Genomic DNA, 22,628 nt, shown 5'->3' with positions numbered 1-22,628 from the left:
TCAAATACTGACACAAATTATTTACAGAAGAATGGAAAAGCTAGTAGAAGCTGACTTTTAGAGAAGAATAATTTGGATTGTGGAGAAATGCTCTGCTCTCCAAGTGGTGATCTGCATGGCAGCCATGCCACAGAAATGCATGGCTTGCTGAGCTCCAGTTACAGCGAGCTCAATGTGTGCTGAATCTGGCATCTGCTGATAAGCAGATTTACCTTTCGCCATTTAATAGACATTACAAAGAGATTTCATTTGTCAGTTGGTTGTTTACTCACTTGTTTCGAAGAAATGTATTTACAGCCAACATTCGTGTCACAATATCCACCAATCCTGAACATAGTGTTTGGGTGCAATAGTAAATCCAGCTCATTGTATGACTGACATGTAAAGGCGATATTCACATGTTTCTGCTTCACTGATCTTGTGAATTATCTGAGAAGAAAGGCAAACCTACACTTACAGCATTTGTAAACTTAGAGAAAGCTCTTGACAATGTGTGACTGGCATATACTCTTTGGAACTCTGAAGGTAGTGGGGATAAAACACAGAGAGCAAAAGGTAAATACAAATTGTGCAGAAACCAGCTGGCAGTTATAAGAGTCAAACGGCATGACAGAGAAGCTGTGGTTGACAATGGAGTGAGACATGTTTATAGCCTATCACTGTTGTTATTCAGTCTGTAAATTGAACAACAGGTAATGGAAACTGAAGAAAAGTTTGGACAAGAAATTAAAGTTCAAGAAGAAGAAATAAAAACTTTGAGGTTTGCTGATGACATCGTAATTCTATCAGATACAGTGAAGGACTTAGAAGAGCAGCTGAACAGAATGGACAGCATCATAAAAGGAGGATAGAAGATAAACATCAACAAAAGCAAAAGAGGGTATTGGAACGAAGTCGAATTAAATCAAGTGATGCTGAGGGAATTATAAAATGAAATGCTAAATGAAGAAGATGAATTTTCATATTTGCATAGTAAGGAACTGATAATAGTCAAAGTGGAGAAGTTATAAAATGAGACTGGAAATGGAAAGATAAGCATATCTGAAGAAGAGAAATTTACATATTAGGAAGTCTTTTCTGAAAGTATTTGTGTGGAGTGTAGCATTGTGTGCAAGGGAAAAGTGGACAGGAAACATTTCAGGCAAGAAGAGAACAGAAGCTTTTGAAATTGGGTGCTACAGAAGAATACTGAAGATTAGGTGAGTAAATCTTGCAACTAATGAGGAGGCATTAAGTGGAATTGAGGGGAAAAGAAATTTGTGGCATACATTAACTAAAAGAAGCGATGGGTTGGTAGGACACATTCTTAGACATTGAGGTAACATCAGTTCGAAATGTGTGTGTGTGTGTGTGGGGTTAAAACTACAGAAGGAGACCATGAGATGAATACAGTAAATAAGGACAAATGGACATAGGTTGCAGTGGCTACTCTGAGATGAAGAGTCTTGCATAGGACAGAGTAGTGTGGAGAGCTGTGTCTAACCAGTCTTCATAATGAAATCACAGCAACAACAAAGCGACCCATGTCGACTGCAGTGTGATTATGAAGTGGATATGCAAACGACAGCTAACTCAAGACCAGACAGATCTCATGTAATGATGGAAAAGGAAATCGAGTACCAAGGAGAGGGGCTGTAAAAAGTCTCATGAAATCAGTTCGGTTCTAAAGTGTCACCGATAGTCCAGTTGGCACAACTGTATGTAAGGAGGTAAAAAGAATAGGTGAAATGGTCGAGTGGCTTCTCACAAGTAACACATTTCGGTAGTAAATGCTAAGTGATGCTTGTTGTGTAAAGAGTGACGCCACTGGGCAGTGGATGGGTGGAAACGAGTGATTTGGAGTGATGAATCACACAATAACCTGTGTCAATGTGACGGAAGGGTTTAATGGTTCAAATGGCTCTGAGCACTATGGGACTCAACATCTTAGGTCATAAGTCCCCTAGAACTTAGAACTACTTAAACCTAACTAACCTAAGGACATCACACACACCCATGCCCGAGGCAGGATTCGAACCTGCGACCGTAGCAGTCCCGCGGTTCCGGACTGCAGCGCCAGAACCGCTAGACCACCGCGGCCGGCACGGAAGGGTTTAGTTTTGGCGAAAGGCTGAAGAATGTTATCTGCCAAAATATGTAGTGCAAATGGTGAACTATGGAGGAGGCTATGTTATGGCTTGGAAATGTTCCTGATTGCTATTTTGTGGAATTCTTATTGCGCTTAAGAAAACATGAAATGTGGAAGAGTACAGCGTTGTGTGATGTGTACAGTAGAGCAGCAGTTCAGAAATGTTTGTATTAGTACGACAATTTATCCTGTCATAAAGTAGCAACTTAGAGGAATAAGTTGGTGGACAATAACTTCCCTGAAATGCACAGGCTTGTCTGAAGTCCTGAACTGAATCCAATGGAACACTTCTGGGATGAATTAATACATCGATTTCGCTCCAGGCCCCAGTGTGCAACATCACTACCTTCTCTGGTTTCGGCTCTTTAGGGAGAATGGGCTATTACTCCTCCACAAGCATTCAGACGCCTTACTGAAAGTATCCTCACCGAATCCAATCCTTCATAAGCGTGAAGGGTGGACACAATCAACATTAATGACCACTGAAAAGTTGAACTTTCTGCAAATGCTATTTCCAACAGCTGTAACCCATTTTTTGTATGCCTGACATGAAGATATTGGTCTACAATTACATCTACCGGTTTCAGTATTAGACCATCAACATGGTATAAATCATCAGTTATTAAGGACATGCTTTTGCATCTATTATTATGACAGTCTACCTAATTCTTGTCCCACTTAAATTGCTAATCAAATGCAGAGCCCAGCTGGTTTTCTTTGCACAGATGATGGCGTGTACAGTTTATAAATTAAGTGGTAATCGGATTTGTATACAGCTACAATAACAGCACGTGTTGCTCCTAGCGTCCCCCGAATCAGTTGTACCACCCATAGGCCATAGAGTATATACATCTTCAATGATACCAAACAAGGAGATTCGGTGCGTATAAAATCAAAGAATTTCGTCTTCACAGCGTCTACTGCAGACAGCCGGACTTGTGTTTGTTTGTTTGTTTACAAACGGAGTTATGAGAAACGAGAAGCAGTTGCGACGTGTAGTGAATTTTGTTAGTGTACACATTAGAGAACGTGAATTTTATTAGCATTTTTTATCGCATATGTTACATTGATTATCCCATCAAGATGTGAATAAAAACTGTTTGTTTGCTTTCTTGCATGAGAATAAATGTATAATTCGTTTATTTATTTATAAGTTATGATTTTAAAGGAAATACTTAAGTGAAAGTTAATTTAATGTTATTTCGTGTCCACCTAAATAGGGGATCTTTGAATACTACAAATACACAGCGTATTTGCTATATATATTTTCGCTATATTTTGCGTGTAGGTGCTGCGTGATAACCCCCCTCCCCCTTTTCAACAATATTTCGTTGTAGGATATTTACTTGTAATAGGCAACAAAAGTCTCGTCCGAGAATATTGAGCTGTCTGATACAACTTTAATTTACTGTGTAAATTTAGTTTGTATGACGAAATGTGCATTGAATATGGCGCTAACGTAGACATCATGCAATGTTACTATAGCTTTTAGGTCAGTGTGTAATATTTACACCCCACCCCCAGAATCTTGGCCGGCCGCGGTGGTCTAGCGGTTCAGGCGCTCAGTCCGGAACCGCGCGACTACTACGGTCGCAGGTTCGAATCCTGCCTCGGGCATGGATGTGTGTGATGTCCTTAGGTTAGTTAGGTTTAAGTAGTTCTAAGTTCTAGGGGACTGATGACCACAGATGTTAAGTCCCATAGTGCTCAGAGCCAATTGAACCAGCCAGAATCTTGGTTATGGTGTCAGACTGATCTGTATGGTAGTCCAAGGTTTTTTGTTTTTAAGATTTGTGTATATTCATATGCTGATTTGAATATTGTGAGATATTATTTTGGTATTGATTATTTATATTTTAGTTTAATTTTGTCGGGTTTTTGAATTTGTTCTTTAATAATTACTTTTAGAGGTTCAGTTTATTTAAGTTCTTATCATTCTAATTTTTTGTTTTTATGGTTTTGATTTTAATAATTATTGTTCATTTGCTAGATTAAGTCTTCTTTCTTTTTATATTATTTTTGAGGCTAGATTGGTTCCTACTTTGCTTTTGATTTTATGTTGGGGTTATCAACGTGAGCAGTTGCAGGCTGTTGTTTATTTAATTTTTTATACTTTGGTTGCTAGATTGCCTATGTTGTTAGTTTTATTTAGGGATTATGATTTTTCTAATACTTTGTATTTCCCTTTATTGGTTGATTTTGGTTCTTATTATTTTATGTTTTTATAAATTTGGCCTTTTTTTAGTTAAGATGCCAATATTTTTGGTTCATTTATGACTTCCTAAGGCCCATTTAGAGGCTCCTATTTCTGGTCGAATAATTCTTGCTGGTGTTTTATTGAAGCTAGGTGGTTATGGGAGGTCTGCATGGATAACCCTGTTGGCAAGAACAATGTCAGTGAAATATAAGATTCCAAGTTTAAGATCCATGTCGACATAGGAGTGTAATTGGTTATGAATATTAGTTGGTTATATATTTATACTCCAATTTTAAATTGTAAGCCTAAAAACTCATTGATGTAACTGACTTCTGTTGTGTTTCCTTGGAGTCTTATGCAGTGGCATGTAAAATCTTATCTGTTTGTGAGCCGCATCACTTTAAATAAAACACACGAACTTTCAGTAGCTGTCTCTGCCATCGTTATGAGGAGTTAAAATCATTGACTGCCAGGACTGGCATGATATTCTCCTTGTGTTGTCTGATAGATTAAAGACCAATATGTGTGTTCATATTAGTTTAAAGCCTGCAAAAGAAGCTGGTTGTAGGATGAAATGTGCATTAGTGCCGAAGTAAATGCAAAGTTAACATTCGAAATTCTATTGAAAATATGCTTTGTTGCAAGATACTTTCTTAGTTTTCTGTATTGAAGGTCTGTCAGATTCTGTAGCTATAGAATTTGTTAATGAGGTAGCCTCTCTCTCTCTTTACAATAGTATACCATAGAACTCTTGGGCTGGGAGAGGAACTGTGCTCAGTAGTTGGAAAAGCTTCCTTAGTTATGCCTGTCTACTAGAAGGATAGCAGATTTGATGCACAAAACTGGTATCTGGCATCTTTGGCATCTATCTATTGCAGAATTTTAAAACAGAATGACCTCCTTCATGCCATCCAGCATTAATTCCAAAAACATTGTTTTCTCAAAGCTCAACTAATACTTTTCTCACATTACATCGAAAAAAGCAATCAGATAGATGCAGTAATTGTTGATTTCCTAAAGTCATTTTGGGTCATTGTCACACCAATGATTATTAACAAAAGTAAAATCAAATCTGTGTACTGGACTGGGATTTGAACCTTGGACCTTAGCCTTTAATTGGTTAGTGCTGTACCGACTGAGCTACTGTGAAGTGGGCGTGGATAACTCAGTTTGGTGGAGCACATGCCCCTGAAAGGCAAAGGTCCCACATTTGAGTCCCAGTCCAGTACACAGTTTTAATCTGGCAGAGAGTTTCGTATCATGGCACACTCTGATGTAGAGTGAAAATTCATTGTGAAAGATAAATTAGTGTGAAGTATCAAACAAAATGTGTGACCAGACTGAAGATTTCTTGGGTGGAAGATGCAGTACATTATCTTCGATCGAGAATCATTGACCAGAAGTAGACATAACTTCTGGCATGCTCCAGGGAAATCTCCTCGCTTTTTGTGTTGTGTATTAATGACGTGACAGATGATATTAATACACTACTGGCCATTAAAATTGCTACACCACGAAGATGGCGTGCTACAGATGCGAAATTTAACCGACAGTAAGAAGATGCTGTGATGTGCAAATGATTAGCTTTTCAGAGCATTCATACAAGGTTGGCGCCGGTGGTGACACCTACAACATGCTGACATGAGGAAAGTTTTCAACTGATTTCTCATACACAAACAGCAGTTGACCGGCATTGCCTGGTGAAACGTTGTTGTGATGCCTCGTGTAAGGAGGAGAAATGCTTACCATCATGTTTCTGACTTTGATAAAGGTCAGATTGTAGCCTATCGCGATTGCGGTTTATCGTATCACGACATTGCTGCTCGTGTTGGTCGAGATCCATTGACTGTTAGCAGAATATGGAATTGGTGGGCTCTGGAGGGTAATAGGGAACGCCATGCTGGATCCCAATGGCCTCGTATAACTAGCAGTCGAGATGACAGGGATCTTATCTGCATGGCGGTAATGGATCATGCAGCCACGTCTCGATCACTGAGTCAACAGATGGGGACGTTTGCAAGACAACAATCATCTGCACGAGCAGTTCGACGACGTTTGCAGCAGCATGGACTATCAGCTCGGAGACCGTGGCTGCAGTTACCCTTGACGCTGCATCACAGACGGGAGTGCCTGCGATGGTGTGCTCAACGACGAACCTGGGTGCATGAATGGCAAAACATCATTTTTTCGGATGAATCCAGGTTCTGTTTACAGCACCATGATGGTCGCATCCGTGTTCGGCGACATCGCGGTGAACGCACATTGGAAGCGTGTATTCGTCATCACCATACTGGCATATCACCCGGTGTGATGGTATGGGGTGCCATTGATTACACGTCTTGATCACCTCATATTTGCATTGACAGCACTTTGAACAGTGGACATTACGTTTCAGATGTGTTACGACCCGTGGCTCTACCCTTCATTCAATCCCTGCGAAACCCTACATTTCAGCAGGATAATGTACGACATTATGTTGCAGGATACAGAAAATGTTCGGCTGCTGCCCTGGCCAGCACATTCTCCAAATCTCTCACCAATTGAAAATGTCTGGTCAGTGGTGGGCGAGCAACTGGCTCGTCACAATATACCAGTCACTACTCTTGATGAACTGTGGTATTGTGTCGAAGCTGCATGGGCAGCTGTACCTGTGCACGCCATCCAAGCTCTGTTTGACTCAATGCCCAGGCGTATCAAGGCGGTTATTACGGCCAGAGGTGGTTGTTCTGAGTACTGATTTCTCAGGATCTATGCACCCAAATTGCGTGAAAACGTAGTCACATGTCAGTTCTAGTATAATATATTTGTCCAATGAATACCTGTATATCATCTGCATTTCTTCTTGTTGTAGCAATTTTAATGACCAGTAGTGTAGTAGTCTCGGGCTTTTTGCAGGGGATGTAATTATCTGTAGTGCAGTACTAACTGAAAAAGCTGCACCAGCATTCAGAAAAATCTTGATAAGATAGTAGTGCAAACATTGGCAGCTTGCTTTAAATGTTCAGAAATGTAAAACTGTGCTTTACAAAACAAAAAAGATATTTCCTATCACTCAATATCAGTGAGTCACAATTGAAGTCAGTCAACTCAAACAGATACCTGTCGGATGCTCTTAACTGATGTTTCAGGTCAAGTCTGAAACCTGAACACTATGAAAATACAGAATGCTGCAAAATGCCTTAAAACGCGAGTATCATGTATGCTAGTTCCTTTGTGTTCAGCAATATATTAGCTGTGTGATTCTGTGGAAGAACCTCTGTAGATGTGACATGTGGTAGATTGAGTCGGGCTTGAAGGTTTCTCATTTAACAAAAGTGGTTGAGACAACCATTCCTGATAGTTGGGAAATTCAGGTTCGAGTCCCAGTCTAGCACATATTTTCATGCGTCATAGACAGCTGTTGGCAATGTATGCTCACAATATGCAAATGTGTTTCATAATGTTTACCACAGCTGTAATTGTCAGTGACAATGTCTGCTCTTTAAGAGAAACATGCATGTTTTAATGACATTGTATTGTGAAGATACAGACACTGTACAAACAGAGACACTGTAACCATCAGTATCTTTCAGAAAGCAAATCACAAAGTTTCAAGATCCAGCATTAATGGAGGAATCTTGGTATATAATAAAACTTCTGCAGGGAGCACAAAGACAAGATTTTTTCAATGATTACAGCATGCACAAACACATATATGCAGTTTTTCTTCCACACTCCATAAATTAATAAAACTGTAAGGAACCCTAATACTGACACAACAGGAAGTACTATCTACCATACACTTCACAAGTGTTTTTGTTATGTTCCTTTTTTCCAGTGTACTGTAGATTTGTACAGCCATTCCTGATTTGGCAAATTGTAGTGTTGCTGTATTTTGTGCAATGGAATTTATTTTGTTCTCCTCCAGCAGGTATTGTCCATCGTTGTGTTTATTGCTTGGGGTTATGTGATAGCTACTGGTTATTATATGTCAAACCGAAATTTAAGAAAAAGTCAGCTGATGTGTTAAATTTCTTATAATATTCAAAGTCATGGCATTTTCTGCTGATGCTGCTGCCTTCCAGGTGCAGGTGAGCTATTAAAATTATTATTTCTATTTTCTGTAAATAATTATGATTAACTACTCATTTTAGTCTCAAATTTTCCCCCTTTGTTTAAAATATAGATAATAGTTACATCATTTGTCATTATGTTCAAATAATAGTTATTTTATTGTATAATCTGCATGTACTCCTGTATAGAACAAGGTTGTCCATCAGTCAAAATGTTAGGCTCTCATTTGGAAGGATGACAGTTCATGTCCCTATCCAACCATCCAGATTTAGATTTTCAGTGGTTTCTCTAAGTTAATGAAAGTGAAGACTGAGCTGGTTATTGTGAAAATGACTTGACCCAGTTACCCTCCTTGTCCATACCAGGTTTGTTCTATGTATCTAGTGTTGATGGATTGTTGAACACAATATGATAGACTACTACGGGGATGGTGGTGGGGATAGGAGGAGGCCCTGCCTATGTGCATTAATTTTCATGGAGGAGCCATTAACATCATTGTGACATACAAAGAACATCTTTGATAGTCTTTCTAAAACAGACATGATGTCCAACAATTGCTTCTGAACATAATGTTTTATCATTATGGTAGGTTGTGCCTTCACACACAATACTAGTTCTCTGCCGTCTTGTGACTTCTGCTAGTGCATATGTAGAGAGCTGAACACTAGAAAATGTTTGCAGATTGTATGAAGAGAATATGCTACGGGGTGATTATACGTTTTCGGATCAGTGTAAGATGAGATAAGGAAAGGTACTTTGATAAATTTGCACTGACAGTGTACTGTGACATTTCTGTTGAATTCTGTTGTTGGTAACTGCTGGCTCCGTGAATGATGGGAAGTCAACACGACTTGTTGTGAGTCAGTTGTCAGAAGTCAATCGGCATACTCATCTGTAATTTCCAATGGTTCATGAATGAAGGTAGCTGATATCTTGTTCCATTAAGTTACAATATAACTACAGGGTCAAAAAGAAGAGCTGCCAGAAGGTTATTGCATTGACCAACATATATTGTGCTGCACATTAGGCTATGACTGCAATCATATTTTCGTGTGGATAATTTGTTGTCCTCAGCAATTACCAACCAAATTGTCACACTCCAACCTAACCTAGGCCTTGGAATTTGCTACTGGTCAATATGTCAGCTCATCATTACTTTGTATTACATCAGATTTTCTTCCTGGTCTCCATAATGAAAACAGATCAAAACACACGTTCAGCCAAGAGGAATCATTAGAATCAGTGACTCTCAATGATAACCATTTTTTGTCATCCCATTAGTTACGACCGATGGAAACAAATTGCAATCGGCAACTCGTGGTGGAGTAAGCCTAGGACACTAGCTGGTCCTTTTTAACTAAATGAAGAGCTACACATAGTCCAAGTAAGACAGTATGGACCAAACAGTAAATAGGACTGCTATGGTGTAATTTTTTGTATCATTAAGTTTCTACATCTACATCCATACTCCGCAAGCCACCTGATGGTGTGTGACGGAGGGTACCCTGAGTGCCTCTATCGGTTCTCCCTTCTATTCCAGTCTCGTATTGTTCGTGGAAAGAAGGATTGTCGGTATGCTTCTGTGTGGGCTCTAATCTCTCTGATTTTATCCTTATGGTCTCTTCATGAGATATACGTAGGAGGGAGCAATATACTGCTTGACTCCTCGGTGAAGGTATGGTCTCAAAACTTCAACAAAAGCCTGTACCGAGCTACTGAGCGTCTCTCCTGCAGAGTCTTCCACTGGAGTTTATCTATCATCTCCGTAACGCTTTCACGATTACTAAATGATCCTGTAACGAAGCGCGCTGCTCTCCGTTGGACCTTCTCTATCTCTTCTATCAACCCTATCTGGTAGAGATCCCAAACTGCTGAGCAGTATTCAAGCAGTGGGCGAACAAGCGTACTGTAACCTACTACCTTTGTTTTCGGATTGCATTTCCTTAGGATTCTTCCAATGAATCTCAATCTGGCATCTGCTTTACCGACGATCAACTTTATAGGATCATTCCATTTTAAATCACTCCTAATGCGTACTCCCAGATAATTTATGGAATTAACTGCTTCCAGTTGCTGACCTGCTATATTGTAGCTAAATGATAAAGGATCTATCTTTCTGTGTATTCGCAGCACATTACACTTGTCTACATTGAGATTCAATTGCCATTCCCTGCACCATGCGTCAATTCCCTGCAGATCCTCCTGCATTTCAGTACAATTTTCCATTGTTACAACCTCTTGATACACCACAGCGTCATCCGCAAAACGCCTCAGTGAACTTCCGATGTCATCCACAAGGTCATTTATGTATATTGTGAATAGCAACGGTCCTATGACACTCCCTTGTGGCACACCTGAAATCACTCTTACTTTGGAAGACTTCTCTCCATTGAGAATGACATGCTGCGTTCTGTTATCTAGGAATCACACAATTGGTCTGATAGTCCATATGCTCTTACTTTGTTCATTAAACGACTGTGGGGAACTGTATCGAACGCCTTGTGGAAGTCAAGAAACACGGCATCTACCTGTGAACCCGTGTCTATGGCCCTCTGAGTCTCGTGGACGAATAACGCGAGCTGGGTTTCACACGACCGTCTTTTTCGAAACCTATGCTGATTCCTACAGAGTAGATTTCTAGACTCCAGAAAAGTCATTGCACTCGAACATAATATGTGTTCCAAGATTCTACAACTGATCGACGTTAGAGGTCTATAGTTTGCACATCTGTTTGATGTCCCTTCTTGAAAACGGGGATGACCTGTGCCCTTTTCCAATCCTTTGGAACGCTACGCTCTTCTAGAGACCTACGGTACACCGCTGCAAGAAGGGGGGCAAGTTTGCTCAGACAGTGACTAGTATGAATGTTTACCAAAATGACATCTTAAAACTAATATAATACAAAAGGAACAGAATGTATGATATGGTACTTTTGAATTCTTATGTGGCTCCTACTCTCATTCTCATGTAATTTTTTGTGTAGGTAATGAAGGTATGTTGTAAAGAAATGATAGACGTCTTCATGTAGTCTCCGATATAACTCCAATGCCATCAAAATGCTTAAATACCGTTCTGTCACTCACTGTCTCTTCAGTAGTTACTATTTTATTCACGTAGTGCATGTTTCTTTATTACTTGCCAAATGGCTCTTACTGCAGGCTGATAGTGTTTAGCATGTCATTAAGTTTCATGTATAGAAAGTTATGTTGAAGACTTTTATCACAATAAAGTGGTACACTGATTAAGGCACTGGACTCAGATTTGGAGGATTGGGGTTTAAAATCCCATCTACCTATTTAAATTTTCCATTGTTTCTCTAAGCCACTCATTTGGTGTCCAATTAAAACTTCTTGTCTGTGTCGAATGACATCTTTCTGTATAGTAGTGTTACATAAAGCATAATCTTTCTTCCACCCCTTTCCCGAGTACATTTCTGACTGGGATAAAATTCTATGTGAATTGATATGCATAATTTTACTGAAGGCAAACTATATTTTCAATAGAAAAAAGGTTACAGGCCAGTATAAATTACTGAAGTGTAATAGTGAAATCAAACAATGGAAGATTCAGGATGGAATAGTGACAATACTATGACAAGGCTAGATTGCTACTCACCATACAGCAGAGCTGCTACGTCACAGACAGGCACGACAAAAATACTGCTAAACAAATAAGCTTAAAGCCAAAAGGCCTTCTTCCAAGGTAGACAACATACACACATGCACACTCATGCAAATGCAACTCGCACACACATGACCACTGTCGGGTTGCTGAGACCAGTAATAGGATTATTCACCCACCTCCTTCTGAGCTCTCTCTCTCTCTCTCTCTCTCTCTCTCTCTCTCTCTCTCACACACACACACACACACACACACACACACACACACATTCTCTAATACAGTAAAGCAAATTCTCACACACACGCACGCACGTATTCTCTAATGCAGTAAAGCAAATTCTTGCAATGGAAGATCCAGGATGGAATGTAACAGTACTATGAGAAGGAAAGTTGCTACTCACCGTATAGCAGAGATGCTGAGTCACAGATAGGCACAACAAAAAAACTCTCACAATTATGGCTTTCAGCCGTAAAGGCCTTTGTCAACAAGAGGCGCGCGCGCGCACACACACACACACACACACACACACACACACACACACACACACACAAGCGCAACTCACACACATGACTGCAGTCTCAGGCAACTGAAACCACACACACTGCAAGCAGCTGCACCATTGCATGATGGGAGTGGCGACTGGGTGGGGGTAAGGAGGAGGCTGGAGTGGGGAGGGGAGGAATAGTATGGTGGAGGTGGTGGACAGTGAAGTGCTGCAGGTTAGACTGTGGGCAGAGAAGAGGTGGGAAAGTGGGGGAGGAGTTGTGGAAAAGGAGAGAAATAAAAAGACTGGGTGTGATGGAATGACAGCTGTGTAGTGCTGGAATAGGAACAAGGAAGGGGCTGGATGGGTGAGGACAGTGACTAATGAAGTTTGAGGCCAGGAGGGTTACTGGAACCTAGGACGTATTGCAGGGCACCTACTTGACACCATCCTATGCCAACCTATTCATGGGCCATCTAGAGGAATTCCTCCTAAAAACCCAGAATTCTAAATCCCTCATTTGGTTCAGATTCATCTTTGCTATCTAGATTGAAGGTGAGGACATGCTATTCACATTCCCCCAAAACCTAAACAACTTCTCCCTCATTTGCTTCACCTGGTCCTACTCAACCCAACGAGCCATCGTCCTAGATGTTGACCTCCACCTCAAAGATGGCTACATTAGTACCTCTGTCCATATGAAACCTACTAACTAACATCAATACCTCCACTTCGACAGCTGCCACCCATTCCATATGAAGAAGTCACTTCTGTGCAGCCTAGCCACCCATTTCTGTCACATCTGCAGTGATGAGCAGCCCCTCTTGAAATATACTGAGCCTCACACTGAAGCCTTAACTGACTGTAATTACTCTCCCAACCTTATACAAAAACAAATCTTCCATGCCTTATCTTTCCAGCCTCCCACCACCTCCCAAAGTCCCACCATCCAACCACAGAGGAGCATTCCCCTCATAACTCAGTAACACCCAGGACTGGAGCAACTGAATTACATTCTCCGTCTGGGTTTCGATTACCTCTTGTCATGCCATGAAATGAGAAATGTTCCCACAGTGGTGTTCTGCCATCCATCAAACCTATACAGTATACTTGTCCATCCATACACAACCCCTGCTCCCAACACATTGCCTCCTGGCTCATACCCCTTAATAGACCTAGATGCAAGACCTGTCCCATACATCCTCCTACCACCACCTACTCCAGTCCGGTCACTAACATCACCTGTCCTATCAAAGGCAGGAGTACCTGTGAAACCAGTCATGTGATTTACAAGCTAAGCTGCAACTACTGTGCTGCATTCTATATAGGCATGACAACCAACAAGCTGTCTGTCTGCATGAATGGCCACCGACAAACTGTGGCCAAGAAACAAGTGCACCACACTGTTGCTGAACATACTGCCAGACAAAATGTCCTTCATTTCAGTGACTGCTTCACAGCCTGTGCCATATGGATCCTTCCCACCAACGCCAGCTTTTCTGAACAAACCAAATTCTTACATATTCTTCCATTTATGCTTCTTTGACTTTTGTTTCTGTCAGTCACGCCACATTCCTTCCCCGCCTCTTCATTACTTGTATTTCTGTCACATTCTTCTTATGTTCTGACTCACTCCGTCTCTTGTGTACGTTGGTGCTAGTGCCTTCAGTGTGACTTGTTCTGCTTCTCATGAACTAATACAAGCTCTGCTTCTAGTACTTAACTACTACCGCTTTCCACTATTGATGCTATAGTGATTTCTAAGCATTGTATCCCATACTAAGTGTAAGTCTTGTTTTAAATACATGTGTTGTTATGTGAACACAATGTGAAATATGTAGAATTCCTGGTCAGGTATGAAAGAGGGCTTGAATCTAGGCAAAATAAATAGAGCAATTAATAATAACTTATACATATTTCATGTGTATTAAATTTTAAAATTTAATTGTATAACTAGAATATAAATTTGCGGGTAAGATTCACTTTCATACAATTTTTGAAAGCCCTTTCTCCTTTTATTTTTAAAAAATCTGATGAGTAATAAATTAAACAAGCTTCCAGCTTCACCAGTAACACATGTTTCTAGTTTGAGGACTCTATATGTTACACAAGAACTTTTTGTTCCTCTTGTCTTATAATCACTTATGTCCTTGGTGAGGACATGTCTGAAAGAACAGATGCCAGTGGCGACCGTGCAGCTATTTAGAATGAAATTACACTTAAATCAATACCATTATCTGCTGACGGGTGTTGATATACATCAACAGGGACAGTTGAAAATATGTGCCCCGACCGGGACTTGAACCCGAGATCTCCTGCTTACATGGCAGACACTCTATCCATCTGGCCCACCGAGGGCACAGAGGATAGTGCGACTGCAGGGATTTATTGCTGGCACGTCCCCCGTGAGACCCACATTCTCAACTTACAGTCCACACACTACATTCGTAGTGTCCCCGCCAGAGAGCAAAAGAAAAGAAAAGAAAAAAATCTCAAATAGAACAAGGCAACTATTAAGGAGAAGATAAGTGTCAGGCAAACAATCATAGAAACATGAAAATAAAATTAAAATTAGAAGACTTTTTTATGCCTGTATATTTCAAGAGAGAAATCAAAAACACAAACAGTTGATAATGAAAGCAATGACATTCTGTAAATAAAACCAGGCGAGATTTTTGAAGTCATATTACTGATAAAGAGAGTAAAGACATCTGCACGTGTAGTTTCAGTAAAAGTGGTTGAATGTAGGGACACACAATGTAAAAGGAACTTGGAAAATTATTTACCCAATGGCTGTGGAGGAAGACAATCCACTGTATCTGAAACAATGCTGTAACTGTTCTGTTTCAAAGAACAGAAGCTATAGATACATCAACCTTCACTGTGTAATGTGCAAGATACTTGGTAGACTGTACAGCCTGCATAGATAAAAATGTTGGATTTTAGTAAATCAAAGGAAAAGTTCAGAAATATTTGTAATGCTATGAGCCAGCTTCACTTTATCAAGAATTCATGGATTTTGAGGTGGTTTTTGAACCAGTTTCAACAAAATTTGTACTTTTCCAGAAAAAAAAAACATTGATGTTAGTAGGCTGAGGAATGTCTGTATCAGAACACAGCTTCCACTAGACTGCGTCAGGACAGTGGGAAATTCAGAACTGAAGAACAGCTGGATAAGTAAATTCCATGTCACTATACTTGTCTCAGAAGCACTGTGACGCATTTCCAGATCTTAAGATGAAGGAGGTCATTTGTTACTGAATACACATCTGAATCACTTTCATGCTGCAGATGACCAGTGTGCCTGTAATACAGATAAACTTCCAACATCTAAGGAATGAAGAAGGGAGCAAGTTTGAAAGTAGGTATAAAGATTTTCTGCAATAATACAAAAGTAATATATACTCCACACATTGAAAAGAAAATAGTACAAATCAACGATGAACTTACAGAACTGGTTGATGAACCTTTTTTTTTCTGCAATTGAACATGACAAGATGGACAAGGAAAGAAATAAACAGAAGTGTGTTTTTGGTAATGAACCATTCAAAAACTGAGGAAAGCTCAGCAAACAATGGAGAAATGCATGCTGGCAATTACTAGGAGAAACAGGAATACAAACAAATGTACCAGCAATTAAAGACATAATTATGACTGTAATGAAACTGAAATGTGGGTAGACAGGACATATAACCTGGAAAATAGAAGGCAGATGTTTGTTGAGTTCCATGAAATTAGAGACTGGGAAGTGGGCGGATGGAATTATAAAATACACAAGAGAAGGATGGATGTGTCGAGCTGAAGACTGTAATGAATGGAAAAGTGTAGAGAAAGATCTTCATTCAGCAGTGGATGCCATATGACCAGCCATGGTGATAACATTTTACAAAGAGATTGCAAAATTTATTTGTTTGTGTTTCTGTAATACATTGTTCTTGTTTTAAGTATTAATACCTGTTTTAGATATCTAGTTCTGGGATATCTACATATTACAACTGAATATTTCTCATGTGTTCTAATGAGCTCATAGTACATTCACACCTCCCCCCTCCCCCCACCACCACATGAACCATGGACCTTGCCGTTGGTGGGGAGGCTTGCGTGCCTCAACGATACAGATAGCCGTATCGTAGGTGCAACCACATCAGAGGGGTATCTTTTGAGAGGCCAGACAAACGTGTGGTTCCTGAAGAGGGGCAGCAGCCTTTTCAGTAGTTGCAGGGGAAACAGTCTGGATGATTGACTGACCTGGCCTTGTAACACTAACCAAAACACCCTTGCTATGCTGGTACTGTGAACGGCTGAAAGCAAGGGGAAACTACAGCCGTAATTTTTCCCGAGGGCATGCAGCTTTACTGTATGATTAAATGAGGATGGCGTCCTCTTGGGTAAAATATTCTGGATGTAAAATAGTCCCCCATTCGGATCTCCGGGTGGGGACTACTCAAGAGGACGTCATTATCAGGAGAAAGAAAACTGGCATTCTACGGATCGGAGTGTGGAATGTCAGAGCCCTTAATCGGGCAGGTAGGTTAGAAAATTTAAAAAGGGAAATGGATAGGTTAAAGTTAGATGTAGTGGGAATTAGTGAAGTTCGATGGCAGGAGGAACAAGACTTTTTGTCAAGTGAATACAGGGTTATAAATACAAAATCAAATTGGGATAATGCTGGAGTAGGTTTAATAATGAATAAAAAAACAGGAGTGCCGGTAAACTACTACAAAAGCATAATGAACGCATTATTGTGGCCAAGATAGACACAAAGCCCACACCTATTACAGTAGTACAAGTTTATATGCCAACTGGCTCTGCAGATGATGAAGAAATTGATGAAATGTATGATGAGATAAAAGAAATTATTCAGGTAGTGAAGGGAGACGAAAATTTAATAGTCATGGGTGACTGGAATTCGACAGTAGGAAAAGAAAGAGAAGCAAACGTAGTAGGTGAATATGGATTGGGGCTAAGAAATGCAAGAGTAAGCCACCTGGTAGAATTTTGCACATAACTTAATCATAGCTAACACTTAGTTCAAGAATCATGAAAGAAGGTTGTATACATAGAAGAACCCTGGAGATACTAGAAGGTTTCAGATAAATTATATAATGGTAAGACAGAGATTTAGAATCAGATTTTAAATTGTAAGACATTTCCAGGGGCAGATGTGGACTCTTGACTACAATCTATTAGTTATGAACTGTAGATTAAAACTGAAGAAACTGCAAAAAAGGTGAGAATTTAAGGAGGTAGCACCTGGATAAACTGAAAGAACCAGAGGTTGTACAGAGTTTCAGGGAGAGCATAAGGGAACAATTGACAGGAATGGGGGAAAGAAATACAGTAGAAGAAGAATGAGTAGCTTTGAGGAATGAAATAGAGAAGGCAGCAGAGGATCAAGTAGGTAAAAAGACGAGGGCTAGTAGAAATCCTTGGGTAACAGAAGAGATATTGAATTTAATTGATGAAAGGAGAAAATACAAAAATGTAGTAAGTGAAGCAGGCAAAAAGGAATACAAATGTCTAAAAATGAGATCGACAGGAAGTGCAAAATGGCTAAGCAGGGATGGCTAGAGGACAAATGTAAGGATGTAGAGGCTTATCTCACTAGGTGTAAGATAGATACTGCCTACAGGAAAATTAAAGACCTTTGGAGAAATGAGAACCACTTGCATGAATATCAAGAGCTCAGATGGAAACCCAGTTCTAAGCAGAAAGGTGGAAAAGAGTATATAGAGGGTCTATACAGGGGCGATGTTCTTGAGGACAATATTATGGAAATGGAAGAGGAGGTAGATGAAGATGAAATGGGAGATACGATACTGCGTGAAGCGTTTGACAGAGCACTGAAAGACCTAAGTCGAAACAAGGCCCCAGGAGTAGACAACATTCCATTAGAACTACTGACAGCCTTGGGAGAACTAGTCCTGACAAAACTCTTCCATCTGGTGAGCAAGATGTATGAGACAGGCGAAATACCCTCAGACTTCAAGGAGAATACAATAATTCTAATCCCAAAGAAAGCAGGTGTTGACAGATGTGAAAATTACCGAACTATCAGTTTAATAAGTCACAGCTGCAAAATACTAACGTGAATTCTTTATAGACGAATGGAAAAACTGGTAGAAGCCGACCTCGGGAAAGATCATTTTGGATTCCGTAGAAATGTTGGAACACGAGAGGCAATACTGACCCTACGACTTATCTTAGAAAATATATTAACAAAAGACAAACCTACGTTTCTAGCATTTGTAGACTTAGAGAAAGCTTTTGACAATGTTGACTGGAATACTCTCTTTCAAATTCTGTAGGTGGCAGGGGTAAAATACAGGGAGCGAAAGGCTATTTACAATTTGTACAGAAACCAGATGGCAGTTATAAGAGTCGAGGGGCATGAAAGGGAAGCAGTGGTTGGGAAGGGAGTGAGACAGGGTTGTAGCCTTTCCCCGATGTTATTCAATCTGTATATTGAGCAAGCAGTAAAGGAAACAAAAGAAAAATTTGGTGTAGGTATTAAAATCCAGGGAGAAGAAATAAAAACTTTGAGGTTCGCCGATGACATTGTAATTCAGTCAGAGACAGCAAAGGACTTGGAAAAGCAGTTGAACGAAATGGACAGTGTCTTGAAAGGAGGGTATAAGATGAACATCAACAAAAGCAAAACGAAGATAATGGAATGTAGTCGAATTAAGTCGGGTGATGCTGAGGGAATTAGATTAGGAAATGAGACACTTAAAGTAGTGAAAGAGTTTTGCTATTTGGGAAGCAAAATAACTGATGATGGTCAAAGTAGAGAGGATATAAAATGTAGACTGGCAATGGCAAGGAAAGCGTTTCTGAAGAAGAGAAATTTGTTAACACCGAGTGTAGATTTACGTGTCAGGAGGTCATTTCTGAAAGTATTTGTATGGAGTGTAGCCATGTATGGAAGTGAAACATGGGCGATAAATAGTTTAGACAAGAAGAAAATAGAAGCTTTCGAAATGTGGTGCTACAGAAGAATGCTGAAAATTAGATGGGTAGATCACATAACTAATGAGGAGGTATTGAACAGAATTGGGGAGTAGAGGAGTTTGTGCCACTGCTTGACCAGAAGAAGGGATCGGTTGGTAGGACATGTTCTGAGGCATCAAGTGATCACCAATTTAGTACTGGAGGGCAGCATGGAGGGTAAAAATTGTAGAGGGAGACCAAGAGATGAATACACCAAGCAGATTCAGAAGGATGTAGACTGCAGTATGTACTGGGAGATGAAGAAGCTTGCACAGGATAGAGTAGCATGGAGAGCTGCATCAAACCAGTCTCAGGACAGAAGACCACAACAACAACAACAACAACAATACATTAACTTTAGAAGTTTCTTGGCAGCAGACTTAGCGGTTTAACATGTAAGGAAAATAATTGTGTCTATGTGTGGGGTGGGGTAGGGTGGGCGGGTGTTTCACACGTACACACACCGTGAAACATCCTTCACAATTAAGACCAGCTATGATCTTGTGTTCAGCATTAGCTAATGCTAATTATAAACATTAACTGCCGGCTGATGATGAACCTTCTGGTTCAAAACTGGCAATGGCACTATTTGGTTTTAATAACTAGTTTTACTAATAGTGAGTGGTTGTAGCCTTTTTTTTTCTTTTTTAAATTTTTTTTGTGAGAATTAAACTGTAAATAAACATTTGATTCTGTTTCTGAACTGTACAAACATTGACGCAATTGCTTATGCTTAATACACTGATATATTTTTGTTTAGGAACGACTGAAAGCCTTATATCATCTTGTGCATGAGATTGAAGAAGAAAGAGTAAGGAGTGAACATAACCTTAACAACATATCTAAAGCACATGACAAAATAAATCAAGAAGAAAAAGTTTCTCCATATTACCAGGTAAAACGTGCTCTTTTTAGTAACATCTGGGAACAGTTTTGCTCGTGTACTTGTATTCAGTTGCTGTTTATTGATGGTTACAATTCATGTCATAATTTGACCATTTGGAAATTTATTCCTTATTGTATCATTTATATCGAAATAAACGTGAAAATTACAGCATACAATGATGTTGTCAATTCTGCAGCTCTGCAATGAAATGCGTGTTGTGCCCATCTTATTATGGGCTTTCAGAGGGAGACATGTATGCATTTGGTTTTTTTGCAGCATTATCATCATTGTCAGATGTAGAAGTAACTTGCAGGTGTGCCCCAGGGAAATGTGTTACGACCTTTGCTGTTCATATTGTATATTAATGACCTTGCAGACAATATTAATAGTAACCTCAGACTTTTTGCAGATGATACAGTTATCTGTAATGAAGTACTGTCTAAAAGAAGCCCCATAAATGTTCACTCAGATTCCAATAAGATTTCAAAGTGGTGCAAAGATTGGGAACTTGCTTTAAATGTTCAGAAATGTAAAACTGCACTTCACAAAAAAAAGAGAAAAAAAAAGAAAGAAAGGGCAGTATCCTATGACCATAATTTCAGTGAGTCGGTATTGGAATCACCCAATTCATATAAATATGATGTAACACTTTGTAGGAGTATGAAATTGAATGATCACATAGGCTCAGTTGTAGGTAAAGCATGTGGTAGGCTTCGGTTTATCGGTGGAGTTCTGGGGTTGTGCAGTCAATGTACAGAGTAGATTGCTTACAAATCACTTGTGCAACTGGTCTAGAATATTGCTCAGATATATGGGACCCATACCAAATGGGACTAACGGGGATATTGAACCTATACAGAGAGGTCAGCACAAATGGTCACAGGTTAGTTTGATCCATGGGAGAGAGTCACAGAGATGCTGAAGGAACTGAGCTGGAAGACTCTTGAAAATAGATGTAAACTATCCTGAGAAAGTCTGTTTACAAAGTTTCAAGAACTGGCTCTAAATGATGACTCCAGGAATATACTACAACCCCCTACAAATTGCTAACAATGCGTATAAGATTAGAATAATTACTGCACACACAGAGGCATTTAAACAATCATTCTTACCTTGCTCAATACATGAATGAAATGGGAAGAAACCATAATAACTGGAACAATGGTTTGCAGAGAACAGATTTAAATGTAGATGTAGATTATCTCCTGATAGTTTCGAACATCGGCATTTAGGCTATAATATTTAAGGCATTCAATTAGATTTAATCCAAAATCTCCCCCCCCCCTTTTTTTTTTTTTTTTTGGAAAGGCTTTCGAGCTTGCAAGGAGGCTGTTAATGCTGAAATTACATAATTTCAGTGTAGGGATAGCAAAACTAACGATATTAGTTCAGCTCATACACACATATCCATCCACACATATACAGACACAAGCAGACATATTTGTCTTTAAGTATGTCTGCTTGTGTATGTATATGTGTGGATGGATATGTGTGTGTGTGTGTGCGAGTGTATACCCATCCTTTTTTCCCCCTAAGGTAAGTCTTTCCACTCCTGGGATTGAAATGACTCCTTACCCTCTCCCTTAAAACCCACATCCTTTCGTCTTTCCGTCTCCTTCCCTCTTTCCTGATGAGGCAACAGTTTGTTGCGAAAGCTTGAATTTTGTGTGTATGTTTGTGTTTGTTTGTGTGTCTATCGACCTGCCAGCGCTTTCGTTTGGTAAGTCACATCATCTTTGTTTTTAGATATATTTTCCCACGTGGAATGTTTCCCTCTATTTTTATATATATATGTCTCCTATCATATTGGATATCTGGATTCATTCATGCAGGATTCCAGCTATGAAAATGCAGTCTTCTTGCCATTAGTATAGCCAAGACAGTGCAGCTTTGTAGGCATTGTTTGGAAACACTGTTGTTAATAGGGATTTGCCAGTGTGGGACTGATGTATCCTGCTAAATTTGCTTGATCTTTCTTTGTCATCTGGATGAAATATTCTGAATAAGTCCTACTTAAGACATCACATCGAATTACAAAAATAAACTTTTTTTAGTTCAAAAAGGTTGTTTCATGTGTAAGTTACCCCCTACTCTCACTTTTCACATTGCGAAGTATCTATGTCAGTTATGATTTTGGCAATGAGAGGGTGTTAACTGCACCAGTGCTTTGTCAACATAGTTTTTAAGTGCGCACTTTCTAAAATGCTAGTGTCATCTGAAACTAGTTACAGTTTTGCTTCTAGGGATATATCTAATTAATTCCCTTTGC

General features: G+C 39.7%; 1 protein-coding gene across 2 annotated transcripts in view; it reads left to right on the top strand.

The window, feature by feature from the left end:
* The first annotated feature begins 3,003 nt into the window (after nt 1-3,003).
* The window catches only part of LOC124606740 (SAGA-associated factor 29), a 61,909-nt gene continuing 42,284 nt past the window's right edge, over nt 3,004-22,628 (top strand). Inside the window, exons 1-3 of one of the 2 annotated variants that reach the window (XM_047138772.1) lie at nt 3,004-3,135; nt 8,236-8,395; nt 20,234-20,368. In XM_047138772.1, the coding sequence (XP_046994728.1) occupies nt 8,357-8,395; nt 20,234-20,368 (174 nt within the window). In that variant the 5' untranslated portion in view covers nt 3,004-3,135; nt 8,236-8,356. Of the gene's footprint in view, nt 3,136-8,232; nt 8,396-20,233; nt 20,369-22,628 lie in introns of both variants that reach the window. The other variant, XM_047138773.1, reaches the window with a different exon arrangement.

This window comes from Schistocerca americana, chromosome 3 (genome assembly GCF_021461395.2).
Source record: "Schistocerca americana isolate TAMUIC-IGC-003095 chromosome 3, iqSchAmer2.1, whole genome shotgun sequence".
NCBI classification, from domain to species: domain Eukaryota; kingdom Metazoa; phylum Arthropoda; class Insecta; order Orthoptera; family Acrididae; genus Schistocerca; species Schistocerca americana.
Note: the sequence above shows the minus strand (reverse complement) of the source record. Positions and strands in the feature narration are given on the sequence as shown.